Consider the following 17,792-nt stretch of genomic DNA (forward strand, 5'->3'; position numbering starts at 1 on the left):
AGGAATATAAAAACTGCACAACAAGCAAAACCTGCAAAGTTAAAGTCAAGAGGAGGCAAATGACCAAGGGAGACCAGCGGATCTGAAACTGTGGGTCACGACCCCAAACTGGGTCACAACCCCATTTTAATGGGGTCGCCAGGGCTAGCATCATTTGCTGGGGCCTGGGACCAAAGCCAGAGTCCCATTGCCCAGGGCTGAAGCCAAAGCCCGAGGGCTTCAGCCCTGGGAGGCAGGGCTCAGTTTACAGGCCCCTCGCCCCTGGGTTTCAGCTTTGCCCCCCCACCCAGGGCGGTGGGGGTTGGGCAGGTTCAGGCTTCAGTCTCCCTTCCTGAGGTCATGTAGTAAATTTTATCATCAGAAGGGGGGTCACAATGAAATGACATTTGAGAACCAGTGAGACAGGCAGATAGGACGGGAATAGCCTGCACTTCGGGGTGGCAGACCTCAAGTACCATGCAGAGGTTAGTGCCAGCTACAAAAGCCTGGCTTCAGTGTTGTACTTCATGGAAACGAAACGCAGCGTGCAACCCATCATCCTCAGGTATCTGCAAAGGTATGAGGGTTTCCCCTGTATACGTGGGTATGTATAGTAGTAAATATTTATATATTATATACATAGACATAGACAGTATTTTCTTCCTCTGAAGCAAATGCTGATGCAAGCAGATTGACAAGTAGCCAGAGAAGGCTACTGCTGACTGACTGTGATAAAAAGCTTTCATCAGCTAGAACGCTGAGCCTTAAAATAACATGCCACTTCCAGTAAAACAGTAAGCAATTACAAATAAAAAACAGCACACAGCTTTACAACAATTTAATCACATTACTTCCCATTAGGGAATAGCATTGTCTCTCTGAAATAGGCAGGTGGATCAGCATTTTTACTTGAAGTGACCAAATAAGTACTTGTTCATACAATGACAACATATACCTATAATTCACAGAGCGCCAAGTTGCTAAACCTTCTGTCAAGTGGTACACAGGATGCATGTGTATTTCCTGCTTGCAGTTTGCCCTCAAACATTTGCATACATATTAAAAACAAACATTTTATATACTCTCTGCACAGACAGTTAACACACAAAAGCAAACTTGGCTAATTTCAGTTAATGTAAACAAACATGGGACAAAACTGTTGTAAAAACTACCTTTGGTTTTGCGGCATTAAGTTGTATAATCTATACCAACAGCAACCACCACAGGTCAAAGAAACATACAATCAATAAAAGATAAAATACACAGAAAAAAAGAGCAACATTTAGTACAATATTGTCTTAAGTCCTACATATCTAATTAACAACTCCTTAAGGAGCAAAACCACAAGCAGGAAAAGAATCCCCACATCATAAAAGGGAGGGGAGGATCAGTATTTTTAAGCCAGATTTCACTTAAACTATTACTTTCATGAAGATGTTGGATGAAATCCTGACCCCAGAGAAGTCATAGGAGTTCTCCTATTGACTTCAATGGGACCGGGATTTCATCCAATCTACAGCAAGAGAGATAAGGAGTCGTATTAGTTGAAGAACCTCAGGGAGGTTTCTTCTTGGATACAATGCAAGATGCTAATTCTTAGCAATACATATTCAGGGGGGAATGGAAGAGCCACTAGCCTGAAATTTCAATTATTTGGTCAGAATATCAGTTTCTAAAAACATGTCAAAATTCAAAGTGAGGGGGGAAGAACAGTGGGGGTTATACAAATTTAACAGGACTGAATTTACAGAGCTTCTTTTCTGAAGGCCGCAGTCTTCAGAGATGCAATGCACCTTGGATACATTCCAAATACATGGAACAGAAGTATAAAATATCCCGCACTAATTTGCATAGATCCATATTACTTAGGTTTCTTTTTTCATTCAAGAATTCAAAACATTTGTAAAAAAAATTTTTTTTTAAATTATCTTTAAGCACTTTTAATGACCCAGCACTGAAGCAGAGCTCAGCCAAGCCCGAATTTTGTGGGTGGAAAAAGGGGTGTTTCAGAATCCAAACGCAAAATTTTTCACCTTGAGTCCCTGTGACAGTCTCATCTCTAGTTTAGCCCTTTCCTGCCATGTCCAGCAGAAGCCAAGTCTGTCAATCATGGTCCGATGTCCAACACATACAAGCTGGCATTTAGCAACGGATGTATTAATATTACCAACAGCAGATAAAAAAATTCCTTCAGATAAGCTTAGCAGAACGCAAATATTAGCTTTCAAAAACAAATACCTGGTTCCTCAAAGTTGTCACAGTGCCCTTATTTAACACTTGTTCCAGCTGCTACTACTGCTCTCAGAAGGAAAAGTGTGGCTTAGATAGTTAGCACATTGCTAATTAAACCTCACACTTTTCAACATTAGGGATGCAGTATTACTCAGAGCTAGAAACCAGCAAGGATTTATTAGGACCAAAATAAATAAATAAATAAAAAAGCTAGAAACTACTGAAAACAACTTAATGAACAGTTGTACATTCACTTTGGAATATCTCTTCAATAATAGAGCCCTGCTGGACCGGGCATCCCAGCCTCTGCAGAGACATTAGAACTCTTGTTGCCTGGATCAGTGTTCATTCAGCACACCACAGAAAATCAGCCTTTTGCTCCGCACTCACCGAGGGATCTGGCAGGATTGTCAGCTGCACTGTTTCTTCTTGTCTATTCACTGACAAATTTGCACAGTCACCCCATATGAACCTGGACATCCCTCATTTCCAGCTAGAGGCAAGGAGAACTACTTTGGCCACTAATTAGCAGGTTAAGGAAAAATTACAGAGTAAGGGAGGGTGGGGAGAATAGAGGAAGATTCCTCTAAAATGAAGGTACAGGCAATTGCCTCAGCTATCCAGGGGCTGTGGCTTAAAACAAACAAACAAACTACAGACCAGATCCTCAGTTGGTACAAGTCAGCACAGCTCTATTCTCTTCAATGAATCTACACTGACAGACGCCAGCTGAGGATCTGACTTTACATCTCTTTTAAACTTTTTATGGGATAAAGTATGAGAATGAGAACAGATACAGATTTCAATAAATCTACAGTTAGAATATTCTTTCCAAGCATGTAATTCAGAGGGCAATTAAGAAATATTCAAAATGATTTATGTCAAACAAATCAAGATTATGGGTCTCCATCATCTTTCAAAAATCTTTCCAAACCATCTCATATTTTGTATATTCTAAGTAAGAGCTCATCAAACAGAGGTCTACCAGATCTGCCTGCAAGTGGTACAAGTTAGGCTTTTTTTTTATTATTATTATTTAAACCACCACCACAAATGGTATAAACTGGACACAGCGTTCTGTTAAACTAAATATTGACACATCTGCTTACCACGTGTGTTAATAGCCATGTCAGCCACTTTCTGAAAGGCATCCAGAAAGGCAGCAGCTGCTACTACTGTAGTCCTGAAATGCATACAGAAAACAAAACATTAGCTATGTCTCATTGCTGCCTGTTTAACGATTGTCAAAAATATTTAGGCTTATTAAGAAACTAGTGGGAACTTGCAAGGGCAACAATATAACAAATGCCCCTCTATTTTGTGTTTGAATTTAGCCCTCTTCTGCCTTCATTTCTTAATCTCTTCCTTGCTTTGTGCTGGTACTATGGTCCGTGTTGCAGCCATGCTAATGCTGTGCTGTGAACTGTGCAGGATAGGTGTCATTTCAAAAGGATGCAGCCAGACCCTTCGAGCGGATTTCATCTGATGAATCAATATTAAAGCAATCAAACATGAAAAAGAATCTAAACAAATTAAAACCACTACTATTTTGGGGGGCACCTGTACGTTGCAGGATACGTCCCCAGATAAGGGAGAAATAAGTTCTCTGCAGTCCTAGTCAAATCCTATCCTAAGCACATCAAATGAGTGCTTATCTGAAGTGTACCTGCCTCCTCGATAATTGTGAGAGCATAAGAGGGTACATTCCAAGAGATCTGTTGATCCTGTTTGAGAGTTTTGGGACCAGTGGAAAAAGGAGAATATTCATTACCCAGAGATTTCTCTCTGTCCTACAGTTACACCAGGGCAGGACAAATGGTTATATCATTTACCTCTTGACAGGTAGGGTCAGCACTTCAGTCTTAGATGCCGAGCCAGCTAGACCACCCCCACCTTTGCCTCTTGAAGAGCTAAACCAAATGTCTTAGTGCTATATATAAACATGTACAGCAAAAAATTGCATCTGCTGACAAATCGTGGGTGCCTGTGCAAGTAGAACCAGGGCAAAGAAAGGAGTTATAAGTAAGAAATCTCTTCTGTCCCGGAGGCAGTCTCACCTCAAAGAGGTGACAAACACACCCCCAAGAGACAGAAGAGAGAAGGTGGCAAAGGCAGAAGAGCCAACTGAAGAAAATTCCATCAAAACTAATGCACAAGATACAGAATACCTTCCTCCTCCCCCCCACATCCTTGACAGAAGGACCACCAAGGTCTGAGGAATGCCCAAAGGGCACACTGTCCATAGGCACCATCTGAGGATGAAAGCATAGAGGCAGTATGTTGAGAACACTTCTGCAGGGACCAGCAAGTGGGAGATTTGCACTTCTTCAACTACAGCTGCTCACCTGTTCTGCCTAGGAAGTGAACTGGATTGGCCTTTCAGGTTCAAAGGGCAAGGACAGCCTGCTAATTGCATACTACAGATAAACAGTTTTATTTATTTCGATAGCAAATCTAACTGCTGCCGTTCTTTGATTCTTATCCTCAGAGAGGACATACGTGGATTCCAATTTTCTATATAAGTAGGTCTTGCGGGCCCTACTCATCACAGCTTTGTGCCAAAACTTTTCTTTTTCTGTCTTTCAGTCTGAGTATCCTGATTTAAATTAAATTAGAACAAGACTTTAGGGATTAAATGAGAACAGTGGCACAGCAATATTTAGTCCTCATGGACAATGAGGTATGGAGAAACATAGGCGAATATAGTGAATTCCCTCCTCCCCACAACAGTTGAAGAGATCACTCCAAATGAGTCCCAAACAATCAAGATCCCCTTAAAGAGATCCATCAATTTTACTTTGCCTCAGAAGTCTTCTCATTATGGACTAAAGGCAGAAGTCCATATCCTTGCCACATTCACCGAACCAAAAAGTGAGCAGAAAGCTCCAGGGAAGCTTGTCTGCAGTCAGTCAAGACCATAGTTGTAGATAAAGAATTGTTTTCTTGGGAGAGCTGGAACTGGACTACTTGGATGTTATCCAACCCTCACTTCAAGCACACCCTCAAAATACAGGAGACATAAATGTTAGTGCACAGTTGGGCGACAGTCGATGCAGAATTCCTCTTAAGAACCTTCTCAATCTTCTGATCCAAGATATGGGTTTGAAAGAGAGGATAACCTCAAATGGACGGGAGGAGGAATCTCTACATACTGTCATTTGTAGGTCAGCCCCTGGGATAGGGAGAGGAGCAGGGCTTCTCTAGCTAATTGGTAATACTTATTCCTGGACCTGGCTATTTCCACATCTGGATTTTTCCAGCATTGTTTTCCTATTGTTAGACTCTTCCAAAATCATGAACTACATTATCTTATCCAGATTGTTACTAAGGAGGCTCCACTTCTCTGATAAGAAAACACTAGAGGGCCCAACTCCAGCTTAGATTACATATACTCCCGTTTGTCAGAGGAAGCAGCAGAGGCAAAAGATTAACATTTGCTGGAAGTAAGTGAGTGAATCCTCAAACTGTGCACAGAGCCACTAAAGCACCTGGGAGGGAAGTTTTCTTTGTGGTGTGTGGGTGGTAGAGAAAAAAAGCCCTTGAATAAGACCTATAAAATAACTGGCTGAGCAATCAAACTTCAGCACCTGAAGGCAAACACTTCCCCCCTTCTAAAAGAAGCTGCTGGAGGAAAGAGGGTGCTGGAAATTGTCCTCTACCCTTCCAGCTGCAGTAGTTGAGGACAAGGCCTGGATCTGAAAGCTCCTATTCTTGGCAAGTTCTGTCACGGGCCGCTGGCATCAGAGACTGTCCAGGCCAGGAGCAGTGGAGAGGTAATCTGGAACTTTGAGATGCTGCCAGATGCCATTGCTCTTTCTGAAGGGCAGCTTGACAGCAAGAATCTATGACACAGGTCCATGTTGTACTCATGCAGCCAAAGTATGCAGAGCCTCTTTTCTGGGACAGGGGAGGAATGTCCCTTGTCACTGCTGCCCATAAGGAAAATTAGAAAAATGAAGAAGAACTCTGAAAAACTGCACTGAAAAGCCAGCAAATGGCAGAGACCTGAGATGTACTGGGGGAGACAAAGCAGGGGTCAAGACCTGGCCGACTAGTGTGCGCCAGAATCTGGAGATTCTCTTGGATTCTGGTCTCCCTGTTGAAAGACAAGGAGTTGCCCAATTGTCCTGAACTGGTGGCATCAAGGATTAAGAGGAACTGGAGCAGTTTCTGAAGTAATCCCAATTGGGCAGACAAACTGTATTTCCAAAATAAATGATTAAAAACTTCCAGGTTGCTCTAATTTGTTTAATGCACCTTACCTTAAAGACATACTACACTGTAATCTTTCAAACCCTTAACCCCCTCCAGGACTCCACTCATCTTTCTCCTCTCCCATCAGTAGCTCCACCCACCCTCTATACAAATTACTCCTCACTTCTCACTGTCTATCATTTCCTCCCCACACTTGGTCACAGCTGCATTTGTATGCCACCTACAACTACAGCTGCCCAAGCTGCGAAAGGTGGCAGAAGCAGGAAGCCAGATAAGACTTGGGGTGTTGGGTGTATAAAGGAGCTCCTGGAGATAAGGAAGTGGGCCCAGCTCCTTTCAAGAGTACCAACATGGCTCCGCTTTCCAGTCCATCCCATTCAGGACAAGACTTCAGGGAACATTGGAAACTGGCCAGACAACGTTTGAACAACTAAGAACCCAGGAAGATCCTTTCCAGTTGTGCCTTCCAAAATCCAAAGTGGATTTAATAATGATCTGCAACTTGGAGTGACGCTGTGGCACAGTCCTGTAAAACCTTTCTGGCACTTAAGTACTCCCAATACGTGGCAATTACTTTACTGGTATCACATATCAAAAAAGGGCAGGTGGGGGCTGGATAGGGTGGGGACAAGAAAGCTCACATTGGCCAAAACAATGCCTTCCCAGCCCCAGGGGCATGCCTCAAATCCCATAGTGCTGGTGGAGGTGAGAAGGACATGGAGAAAAAAAGGGAACTGAAAAAAATCTTTAAAAATAGATATTATAATAATAAATATAATAATTGGAGATATACCAATCTCCTAGAACTAGAAGGGACCTTGAAAGGTCATCGAGTCCAGCCCCCTGCCTTCACTAGCAGGACCAATTTTTGCCCCAGATCCCTAAGTGGCCCCCTCCAGGATTGAACTCACCACCTGGGTTTAGCAGGCGAATGCTCAAACCACTGAGCTATCCCTCACACAACTACATAACCTAATAGGAGTCAGAGAAAGCATGGTTCCGCTTTCCCTCCTTTTACTCCTTCAGTAAGACAGGCAAATCCCACATGGGATAGAACTGCATGGAAAGGGAAGGACATATACAGGCAACCAACCACATACAGGATTTTGTGGGGTTTCTGACAGGACACACGAGACGTGTACATCCCATTAATTTAGGAAACAAGGTTCAGTTCATAGTAGCATGCAATTTAATTTCTCCCCTCTTTCTATGTGAGCAGAAAGACATTTTATGAGTCTGTTGATTCTGTTACCGATACCAAGTCGTGACATGATATAGAAGCTACTTGAATAATGTTTTATTAATGGAAGGCTGTGAAAAGTTATCCAGAATGCACTTGGTATACGGAGACCCAATCAGTGACATGTTATTAACTGCTGCCGAATGACCCAGAACTGGGATTCCCTTGGCAGCCAGATCCTATGTCCTATTTTTTGGTTACCATAGACTTTACGCAATATTTAGAGTACTCCTGTAACTTAATAAGCCTTCTTTATCTTACATATATAAAAATAATGTAAGGACTTTGGACCCCAAAGCTATGGGTTAATTAAATCAAAATAAATCAACTATCCTACAATAATAGTCCAGATGGGGCCACATGGTGAAACAATGAAAATGTGAAAAGAACTTACCATCCTGTGTGGACAATTTGCTATTTTTCTAAAATATACTAAAACTGTAAAAGGTGGCACACAGAAATTACATTGATGAGATCTGAATATGAAATATTTAAAAGAAAAACTAAACTAAAAATATGCTAAATACACTATCAAGGATGAAGCACCATTTGAACTACACAGGATGCCTAGCATGTCCGCACACGTCAAGGAGATGGGCTGTGTGATAAGAAACTTACCTTAGCTGAGACTGCAGTTTCCCAGCCTTGTTTATAAAATCTTCCCAAACTGGGTAACTTCCCTGAAAGAAAAAAACAAAAAACCAATAATGAGAATTTTAGTGGCCATTCTATTTTGACATTCTGAATTCAGTGTTTGAGATAATACGAATGATCAAAATAAAGCAATAAAGCCTACTTTTTGTTTAATAAATGTCCATCTCTTGAGCCATGTAACATTTTTCTAACAATTTATCTGCTGTTCCTTTAAAACTACATTGTCGTTAAACAAAAAAAAACTCCCACTGGTTCTGAATGTAGGCTGCCTGTTTGCTGAACATAAGCAGCAGAGAGAACACTATATCTCAGGACTTGAGACCTAAGTTCAAGTCCCTACTCTGCCACAGACTCCCTGTGTGACCTTGGGCAAGTCACTTAGGGCTTGTCTACACATACCCGGGGATCGACACATGGCGATTGATGCATTGGCGGTCGATTTAGCGGGTCTAAGAAGACCCGCTAAATCAACTGCAGATAGCTCTGCCGTCAACTCCTGAACTCCACCTGAACGAGAAGCGCAAGGGGACATTGCATAGTGTGGACCCCGCGATAAGCAGATCTAAGTACGTCAACTTCAGCTACGTTAGTCACATAGCTGAAGTTGCGTAACTTAGCTCACAGAGTAGCAGCCGTGTTAGTCTATATCCGCAAAAAGAACAGGAGTTCGATCTTAGAACTTAGGTCAATCTCCCCCCAAACTGTCTAAAATTAAACTGTGTCAAGTAAGGTTTGGCATACAGAGCCCTTAGCCCTGTTTAGTACCATGGCAAACACAATTAAAAATGTTAAAAAGATGTTATTACAGATAAAGAAAAAAGGTGAAACAGTTAATATTTAAAGCATTTGAAATGTAGAATAAGGCTTTCATTCAAATAATATCCCTTGTTCCTTTTCCCACTCTACCTGGGGAGAATTTTTATGAGTAAAACACCTTGTTTGACAGTCTTTCAGAAGGTATCAAAGATAACAACTCTCCTTTTTGGAGGGGAACTTAGTTGAGATGGGCTGGACCTGTTATAAATGCAGTTGAAGTTTGACCCTGTTTAGATAAAACAAGACATACACAAGAAGGGAGAAGAAAGAACAGCAAAGACAAAGTGCAGCTTTTGTCTCTGGTGTTGACTTTCATTTGCAATCTCTCTGCTGGAAAATAGCACATGATTTTATCAGCCACTCTGAGACCTGCCAAACTTATATCAGCGATGGGCTGTTTAGGGCATTGCTTTTAACAGCCTCTTTCTGATCACAGGCTCACAGCAGTGTAGCAAAACACACACTTTTGGCTGGCTAAGCCAGACTCTAATTCAACAAAAGGCAAACGGAGAAGGAAAGCAAAGATAAGAAATGAGGTATGGATGGAAAACGACATACTGTGTGGAGGGGGAGGAGGAGGGGACAAAGTCTCACATCCCAGGTGGTATTCAGGGTTTAGCCAGAGCCAGTGGAGGTGCCAATGTCATCTAACTTCCTCTCTGGCCCAGTCTGCTCAGTGCCTCTCAGGATTAGGACGAAGAAGATCCAGGTCCCAGTAGACAGTGGGGGTGGCAGCCATGATAGTGAGGCTCGCTCCTTCCCCTTCATTTAATCAGCCAGCATTGCCGTCATCCCCTAAAATCTCCTTCTGAGGACTCTCGGTCCTCATTATTTTGTCACCAATTAGGCCTAGTTTCCAATACTCTAATTTTGGTTCATTGTTTTCCTTCGTTACCAAGCATTATCTTAACACTGTTCTTGAATTATATCAGTAGGCCTTTTTGTTAGGACTAATTCAGTCTGTCTCTTTTGCACCCTTTTCCCATCACCATGTATAGGTATAGGTTACTGTGACATCTTACAGACTTTCATTCACTCTTCTCAGCTGAGCTCACAATTAGGATAAATTGGTAGGCCCCGTTACCACAACAGCTCTATTCAGAATAAGCATTGAGTCCCCCTTTGACCTAGCTTCTCCCCGCCCCCTCACCACAATACAATCAGCTGTCCGTGTCCCCCCCCACCAATTAATTCCAACTGACTAGGAGTTAGAGAGAAAAAGAGACTATGTTCACTTTAATAAATTTGCAAGATACTCAGTTACTGCAGCAATGGGCATGGTACAAGCCTAGATCAAACAGATGCCCACAGCTGAGAATATGCATTCCAAACAGGAAGTTATTGTATGCAAATACAATTGTTTGTAGTAAGGTATATCTGCCCCAACAGGTGGTATCTCTGCTTCTGTCAAAGGAGACAGAAGATTGGTAATATAAATAATTAATAGGCATAGTGCCTAAAAGCCCTAGGCATGGACCAGGGCCCTATTGTGCTAGGTGCTGTACAAACAGACCAAAAAAACAGTTTCTGCCCCAAAGAGCTTATGATCTAAATAGAAGACAAGATAAAAAACAGATGATACAGTCATACAGACTGGGGAATACAAGGAAACAAGACAACAGTGGTCAGCATGATGGGCATGGATATCAGTGTACTAGCCGTTGTCAAGTTTTTTGTAGACGTTATCTATTGTTCAGATTTTGTAGGTATCATGCAATACCATATCTGGTAAGACCCCAATCTTACAGGAATTCTGCACCAGGATTGGCTTCTTTTGCTTACTACTCTATTTGGCAGCAAATCAGAATGTCAGATCACAATGTGTTTATAAACTATAATCCAGAGGATTATAAAAATACGAGCCTGATCCTGCAAGCCTACTCGTAACTCCCACTGAAATCAGTGACTCAGGTTCACACCCTAAAATTGCTAGTGATGCTAGCTTGTCCGGGGGATCATTGTCAATAAGTAAGACAAGATATTAAATGCTCCCAAAAATCTTTTCGCCTAATGGAAGAGGCTAACTCTATTTTACCAATCTTGTATTGATTTGCTAAATCAAAACAAAGTTTATTTGAAAAGAAGAGTATTGTACTTTGCAGGTTTAAATCTAAAAGATACTTTCAGAGCAAAAGCGAAAGCAGCAGATTCAAAAGGATGCACCAGTTTCCCCAACAAAAGTTTCATACAACATATTCAATTTCATATAAATTTGGTACTTACTGTTCTCAGATTCCCCATTTCCTAATATTATTTCAACTCAACTCGCTGATGAGTCTTAGTAGCCTCATTTTTACAGTGCTTTTCCTTAATCAAGTTCAGAGCTAATTGATTGGCATGCATCCCCTCCTTTCCCCGCCCCCACTTTGAGAAATGTCAGCAGACACGAATCCCAGCATGAAGCTTACCATGTATAATTAAAAAGTCAGCTTCAGAACATGCAGACACTGAAATATAAGGCTGAAATCTTGACTCTATTGAAATCAGTGAAAATGTTGCTATCCACTTCAATATGGCCATGATTTTACCCTGAGTTTTTTTCCAGGTGACATCCCTACATCAACAAGGACCACCTTAATGAACACCAGGGGAAGTGAGGAGGTATCTTTGTAATTCCCACATTCACAGTTCCTTTAGAAACCAGTTTTACAGCCAGTGCCTCTGCACTTGCAGAATTGGATTGTTCTTTTTGTTACTTTAACACTGATCACAGAAGTACTTTGCTGAATCAGGGCCTAAGTACTATTGAAATTTCGGCCCATGAATACTCCCACATTAGTCAGGTAGGTCCTTAAGTACCTTGCTGCATCAGTGCCTTATGAAACACACTGGCTGGCAGTATACAAAGAAACGATTTTTACATTTGACCTCCATACCGTCATCTGGAACTGTGAAGGAAGCTCAAATCTGGACTACTGGAGCATTTACAGTTAGGTTATCTGCTGCCTTCCGAACACCAGCAACCTCACAATGTAATTAATTTAATACATTACCTATTAGACATGAGAAATGAAGACTCCTTAACTCGAGAAATGCCAGAACACTACACTGACCTTTCCATCATTAACAGCAAATACCCAGAGAAGAACAGAATGAACCAGAGGACTGATAATGAATTACACAGCCTCACCCGTCTAAGGGCTTGTCTTCACTGCAGCAGTTAGCGCCAGGTCCTTGTTGAGCCAGCCTCGCTTGAGTGAGAGCAGCCACATGGTAAAAGACGTGAGCTATACCGTGTTTGGATTAGGAGATTAGGAGCTGGACTAATTCAAAAGGTAATCTGTAGCTGCATCCTCACTGCATTACTAGCTCAAGCATCAACAGCAACTGGGCTTCCAGCCACACCTCTAACAGGCCAGCTAGCTTGAGTTTAAAATATCATTTACCTCAGGCTGAGATGGGGAGGGAACTGGACTGGGGGCAAAGCCTGATTTACACTCTGCAGTGAAAACAAGCCCTAAATTCCTGATTCAAGTCTAGCCAAGGTCAGTAGCCAATTTGCTATCCTTAGAGAGCCATGAATGAATGGCCCGTGTGTGAAATGGGAAATTCTTGTCCAGTAACCACATCTCTCACAAACCAGAAGTCACTCCACAGTTGGCAACCTCTAAAAGAAAGGCCCAGGGTGAATACATATGAAGAAGGCCCTTCTCTCTTATCCCTAGATGTCCTTGTCCAGAATTAAAATACTACACCAAGGTAGGAGAAGCATGCCCTGCCATTGTCTTAGCTGTGACTGTCCTGTGGGTGGAGAAAACTGCACTCTCTAGGGATATCAATATGACACCTCACACACACGCATTTATTTTAATGAACTGAGTAAATCAATCAGGTTGCCATGAACCTGAACCTAAGTATGTCTACACCTCATGGGATGTTAAAATCTTATTTAGGATTATAAGACCCTGAATAAAGTGTTTTATGTTAAGACAGAACTGTCAGCCATGTAAATGCAAAACACCCACTGATGAGTTAAACATTGTCATTTCCTTAAACTTATCAGTATTACTGAAATCTACTACTTTGAACCCTTTTCTCTCAACAGTAAACTGGCTAGTCCGTCTATATGGAACGTATGCATTTTGTATGTATATACCAGGGACCTTTGAAGCACTGACAATTCATAGCAGGGCCTAAGGCTTTACTGGATTCTCAAGCAAAATACAAGCTGACAACTCAGCTTACCAAAGTAGTCTATTTATGCTGCCATTTCAGTGGCAGCATTACACTGCTAACTGTGCCTAATGGTACAGAGAATACTGACACCAGTCATGAATTTAATTGTGTCACAGGGAGTCTTGAGAGACAGTATAGACAAAATATAACTTGGGAAGGGAAGATTCTGTGGTATCACCTTGCCACACAGAAATCAAATTCAAATCATCATCTACCACTTCCACAAATCTTGGTTCTCTTTGTTTTTAAGCCTACCCACAGAAGCTGTATCAATGTAATAAAATTGGTTTCAAAATTGATTTAGTTAAATCAGTACAAATCCTTTCATGTGGACATTCTTAAACTGATCTAAGAGTGGCTGATCGCGATTTAGCTTAATTTGATACCAAAATAGCAATTTATTAGTTCAACTCTAACTGAATCCGTGAATATTTGTTCACTCGCAATCTAGTAACAATCCCACCTTCTAGCAGCATGTGTGTGTTATGGTTTTTATCTGTATTGCATTTATAGCATTAATTAATATAGTATACATAGTATAACCCCTTTGGCTAGCAATAACTCACTCTGCTTTTCCACAGCTCCGATCTCTAACCCACAAATCTTCTATATAAACTCATATTTTGTAGAGTTCCAAGATCTGATGGTAGGTATTTATCCTGCCTCCTCCAGCTGGGGAAACAATTTATGCAGGACCACCTGGGTGAGGTTTATGGAAAGCAAAGGGGGAGGAAGAGATGGTCCATTAGTTAAAACACTAGCCTAGGACTTGGGAAACCTGGGCTCAAGCCCTTTCTCTGCCACAGACTTTGTGTGTGACCTTTGACAAGTCACTTAGTTTCTTTGTGTTCCGCATCTGTAAAATGGGGATAATAGTACTCCCCCCTACCTCAAAGGGGTGTTGTGAGGATAAAAGATTGAAAGGTGCTCAGATATTAAACAACAACAGGGGACCACAGAAGCACTTTATAGACAGAATGTCCATTAAATTTGTAAGATTTCATCCTAAGAAATATTAAATGCAACATTACTTTTTTAAGTAATATGAAAAGCAACTATATACTTGTTTTGACTAAAAATCCTAGTGTGATTTAAGACTACTTTGGAAGAACAACAACAAAGTGTTTTTAAGTGCAATGTTTCAAACAGCTACCTCTGTTCAGTCTGAAATTTCTTATTTCAAAATAGCTGATAAATGAAATCAATTTTTTTCTTTAAATGTCAGAGTCATTTGAGCTCAAGTATCTGAAAAAGGGGCAGGCTTCCTTTATCTTTCAAACCCTGTTCACAGCGTGCAGGGAGTGTTGGGCAGAAGATCAGCTTTAGGACACAAGTCCTGGGGCCATCTATTGAGCAACTTCACGGTTTACAGGACAAGTCAGTAATTTGTAGGTTGGGTTTTTGGGAGGTTTCTTAATGTTAATGATTTATCACTGGGGATCTATTTTCCCAAACTAACCTTATGCCTACTGAAGAAGTTAGTTCTTTAAATGTCAACTACTGTGTTTTTCTTTGGAATGTATATTTTGCCACAGTAAGACACTCCAAAGTATCTACAGTGACACACTTTGGTGTTAAGTGGCGCTCAGTTTTTGGCTGCTTGTCTACCAACCACCAAGGCATGTCATTATTAGGCCATAATAGTATACCCTTGTCATATCTCATTACTTAATTAGCTAGTTGATGGGTGATTAATTGTAGCATGGGTGAGTCCTCTCCTCAGATCAGGTGACTCACGTACTGCAAAGGTGGGCAGGGCACTCTCTTTCTGCTTTTACCTCTCCTCCCTGACTGACTAGCCTGCAGGCTGACAAAGGAAACAGTGAATCTTATTCTGTCAGTATTTAGCCAGTTCACAATTAAAACGCCAAACTATGTCCCCTCAAGGGCACATACGGTAACTGGCTCCCCTAAAGCAGTGTTTCCCAAACTTGGGACGCCGCTTGTGTAGGGAAAGCCCCTGGCGGGTGGGGCCGGCTTCTTTACCTGCCCCATCTGCAGGTCCAGCTGATCGCGGCTCCCAACGGCCACGGTTCACTGCTCCAGGCCAATGGGAGCTGCTGGAAGCAGCGGCCAGTACGTCCCTTGGCCCACGCCGCTTCCCGCAGCTCCCATTGGCCTGAAGCAGCGAACCACGGCCAATGGGACCCATGATCGGCCGGACCTGCGGACAGGGCAGGTAAACAAACCAGTCTGGCCCACCAGGGGCTTTCCCTGTACAAGCAGCCTCCCAAGTTTGGGAAACACTGCCCTAAAGGTATTAGGCTGAGCTGTTGGAGCCCAGGATGCTCTTTCAAGCCTCAGAGGTGCAGTACCCAGGCCTACTAGCATCTGGACAAATCCTGTCACATACTAACCATGCCCCAGTCACAAACTTAGTGGTAGGGTCATGGCTTTTTCTGGGCAAAGGAGAGTATTTTGGATCCTGTGCACGTGTGGGGATGGGCTGGCGGTGTTCAGAGTCTGGGAGGGGGATCAGGGCTGGGGCAGAGGGTTGGAGTGCAGGGGTGTGATTAACTCCAGCTTGGGATGTGGGCTCTGGGGTGCGGCTGAGCCGTTTGGGGGTGCAGGAGGGTCTCCGGGGCTATAGGGGGGAGAGAGAGGACTCACCCTAGCTCTCTTTCCCCGCAGCAGAACCTGGGCTGGGGGGAGAGGTGCCTCTCCCTGCCATGGCTCCGGGGTTGCGGCCGCAGAACAGGTGCCCCTCTCTGGCCCCTGCAGGTCTGGGCCAGGGCTGGGTTCAGTTCCCCCTATGACATTCACCAATGACAATTACTGCAAAAGAGGCAGCAAAAAAGTTTGATTTTTGCTTGTCCATCACATACACAACCTTTGACAGAACCATCTGAACGTCACAGGATGACCTGGATGTACCACCTATTTTAGGGGAAAAAATGAGAAGATGGTTTGACAGTCCCACTGGGGTGTGAGGAGCAAAAAGAGAAGAAAATGGGAAGGAAGCAGGGTGATTGCAGTGGGCAGAGCAGTAGTGTTACTCATCAAAGCCAGAAATCTCCACTTCCTCACCTCAAGCCTCAGCTTCCCTCCCTGCAACCCACATTTATCACATTAACAGCTCGCTGTTTAGAGACATTAATACAAAAATCATGGGCGTTAGCACAGAGGTTCTCAAAATGGGGATCGTTACCCCTCAGGGGGCTGCAAGGTGATTACATGTGGGTCACGAGCTGTCAGCTCTGGGGGCTCTGGGTTGTCAGCCCCACATTAAATTACCCACTCACCCCCCACCCCCGCTTTTAATTTATAGTGGGGTCATACTCAGAGACCTGCTGTGTGAAAGGGATCACCAACACAAAACGTTTGAAAACCACTGCATTAACACTTCTCAAAGTTAACTGGTAATTTCCTTCTTGGATTTTTTTTTAGCATAATTGTACAACTAAATTTAAGTTTGCAATTCTGTCACCAAATTTCACACAGTAGTAACAGATCCACAGACTGCACATCTGTCCTGCGACAACAAAACAATATTAACTCTACTCCTGAACACATGTCCTGAAAATATAAAATACAGGACTGGCTCTAGGCACCAGCAAACCAAGCACATGCTTGGGGGGCACAATTCCAGGAGGTTTTTTTTTCTTTCTTTCTTTTTTTTTGCTACGGGAGTTGCGCTGTCGGAGGTGTGTGGGTTTTTGTTGTTTTTTTTTTCCTTGGGGTGGCAAAAAACCTAGAGCCAGCCCTGATAAAATAAAATATACAACTCTAAAATCTTATCCACCCACAACAAAACTTCCCTCTCATTGGTTACCACAACCACTAGAATGATTAGTAATATGAGCACAACACCATGTCCCCAAACAGAAAGCCTAATGTGCTAGGTGCTGTACAAACATACAAAGGTTACACACAAAGCGCTACTTCACTAGACTGGACATAAAGAACACCAAGTCTGCCGAAGAAACTTCAATGGACAACAGAGCAAGAAATACCGAGGGGAAGCAATACAGCAATGGCCTTAAAATGGACCTTTACCACTGACAAATGTCAACATGTGGGGGGGAGATATAGTGGCTGAAAAATCAGTTCGCTAAACCAGAACATCTGCTGCAAACAGTTTATGTTGGGTTTTTTTAAATCAGTCAACAAGGGAAAAGGGCACTTGGCAAGAGCCATGAGAGCAGAAGTTACAAAACACTAGCAAACAGTACTGCTAGTTTCTCTGCTCAATCCATGGATGGTTTACGTAACTCAAAAGTTAGACTGTGCAGCCACTCACAAGACCATAAAAGCTCTTGCAAAAAAAAAAAACAGATCATCTTTGACACACAACAGACAGTCCAATTTGAAGTTTAGGATCACCTTTTCCAAACTTACAGATTCATAGACTCTAGGACTGGAAGGGACCTCGAGAGGTCATCGAGTCCAGTCCTCTGCCCTCATGGCAGGACCAAATACTGTCTAGACCATCCCTGATAGATATTTATCTAACCTACTCTTAAATATCTCCAGAGATGGA

General features: G+C 42.5%; 1 protein-coding gene across 12 annotated transcripts in view; it reads right to left on the minus strand.

Annotated features, from left to right (window-relative positions):
• MTSS1 (MTSS I-BAR domain containing 1) overlaps positions 1-17,792 on the minus strand; it is a 196,265-nt gene that overhangs the window by 162,856 nt on the left and 15,617 nt on the right. For 11 of the 12 annotated variants that reach the window (XM_075063227.1, XM_075063226.1, XM_075063223.1 and 8 more), the window contains exons 2-3: positions 8,285-8,346; positions 3,321-3,394 (exon numbers count right to left, since the gene is read on the minus strand). The exons of the other annotated variant lie outside the window; for it this stretch is intronic. In XM_075063227.1, coding sequence (XP_074919328.1) covers positions 3,321-3,394; positions 8,285-8,346 — 136 coding nt within the window. The remainder of the gene's footprint in view (positions 1-3,320; positions 3,395-8,284; positions 8,347-17,792) is intronic. 12 annotated transcript variants of the gene reach the window in all.

This window comes from Chelonoidis abingdonii, chromosome 2, assembly GCF_003597395.2.
Source record: "Chelonoidis abingdonii isolate Lonesome George chromosome 2, CheloAbing_2.0, whole genome shotgun sequence".
Classification (NCBI taxonomy): domain Eukaryota; kingdom Metazoa; phylum Chordata; order Testudines; family Testudinidae; genus Chelonoidis; species Chelonoidis abingdonii.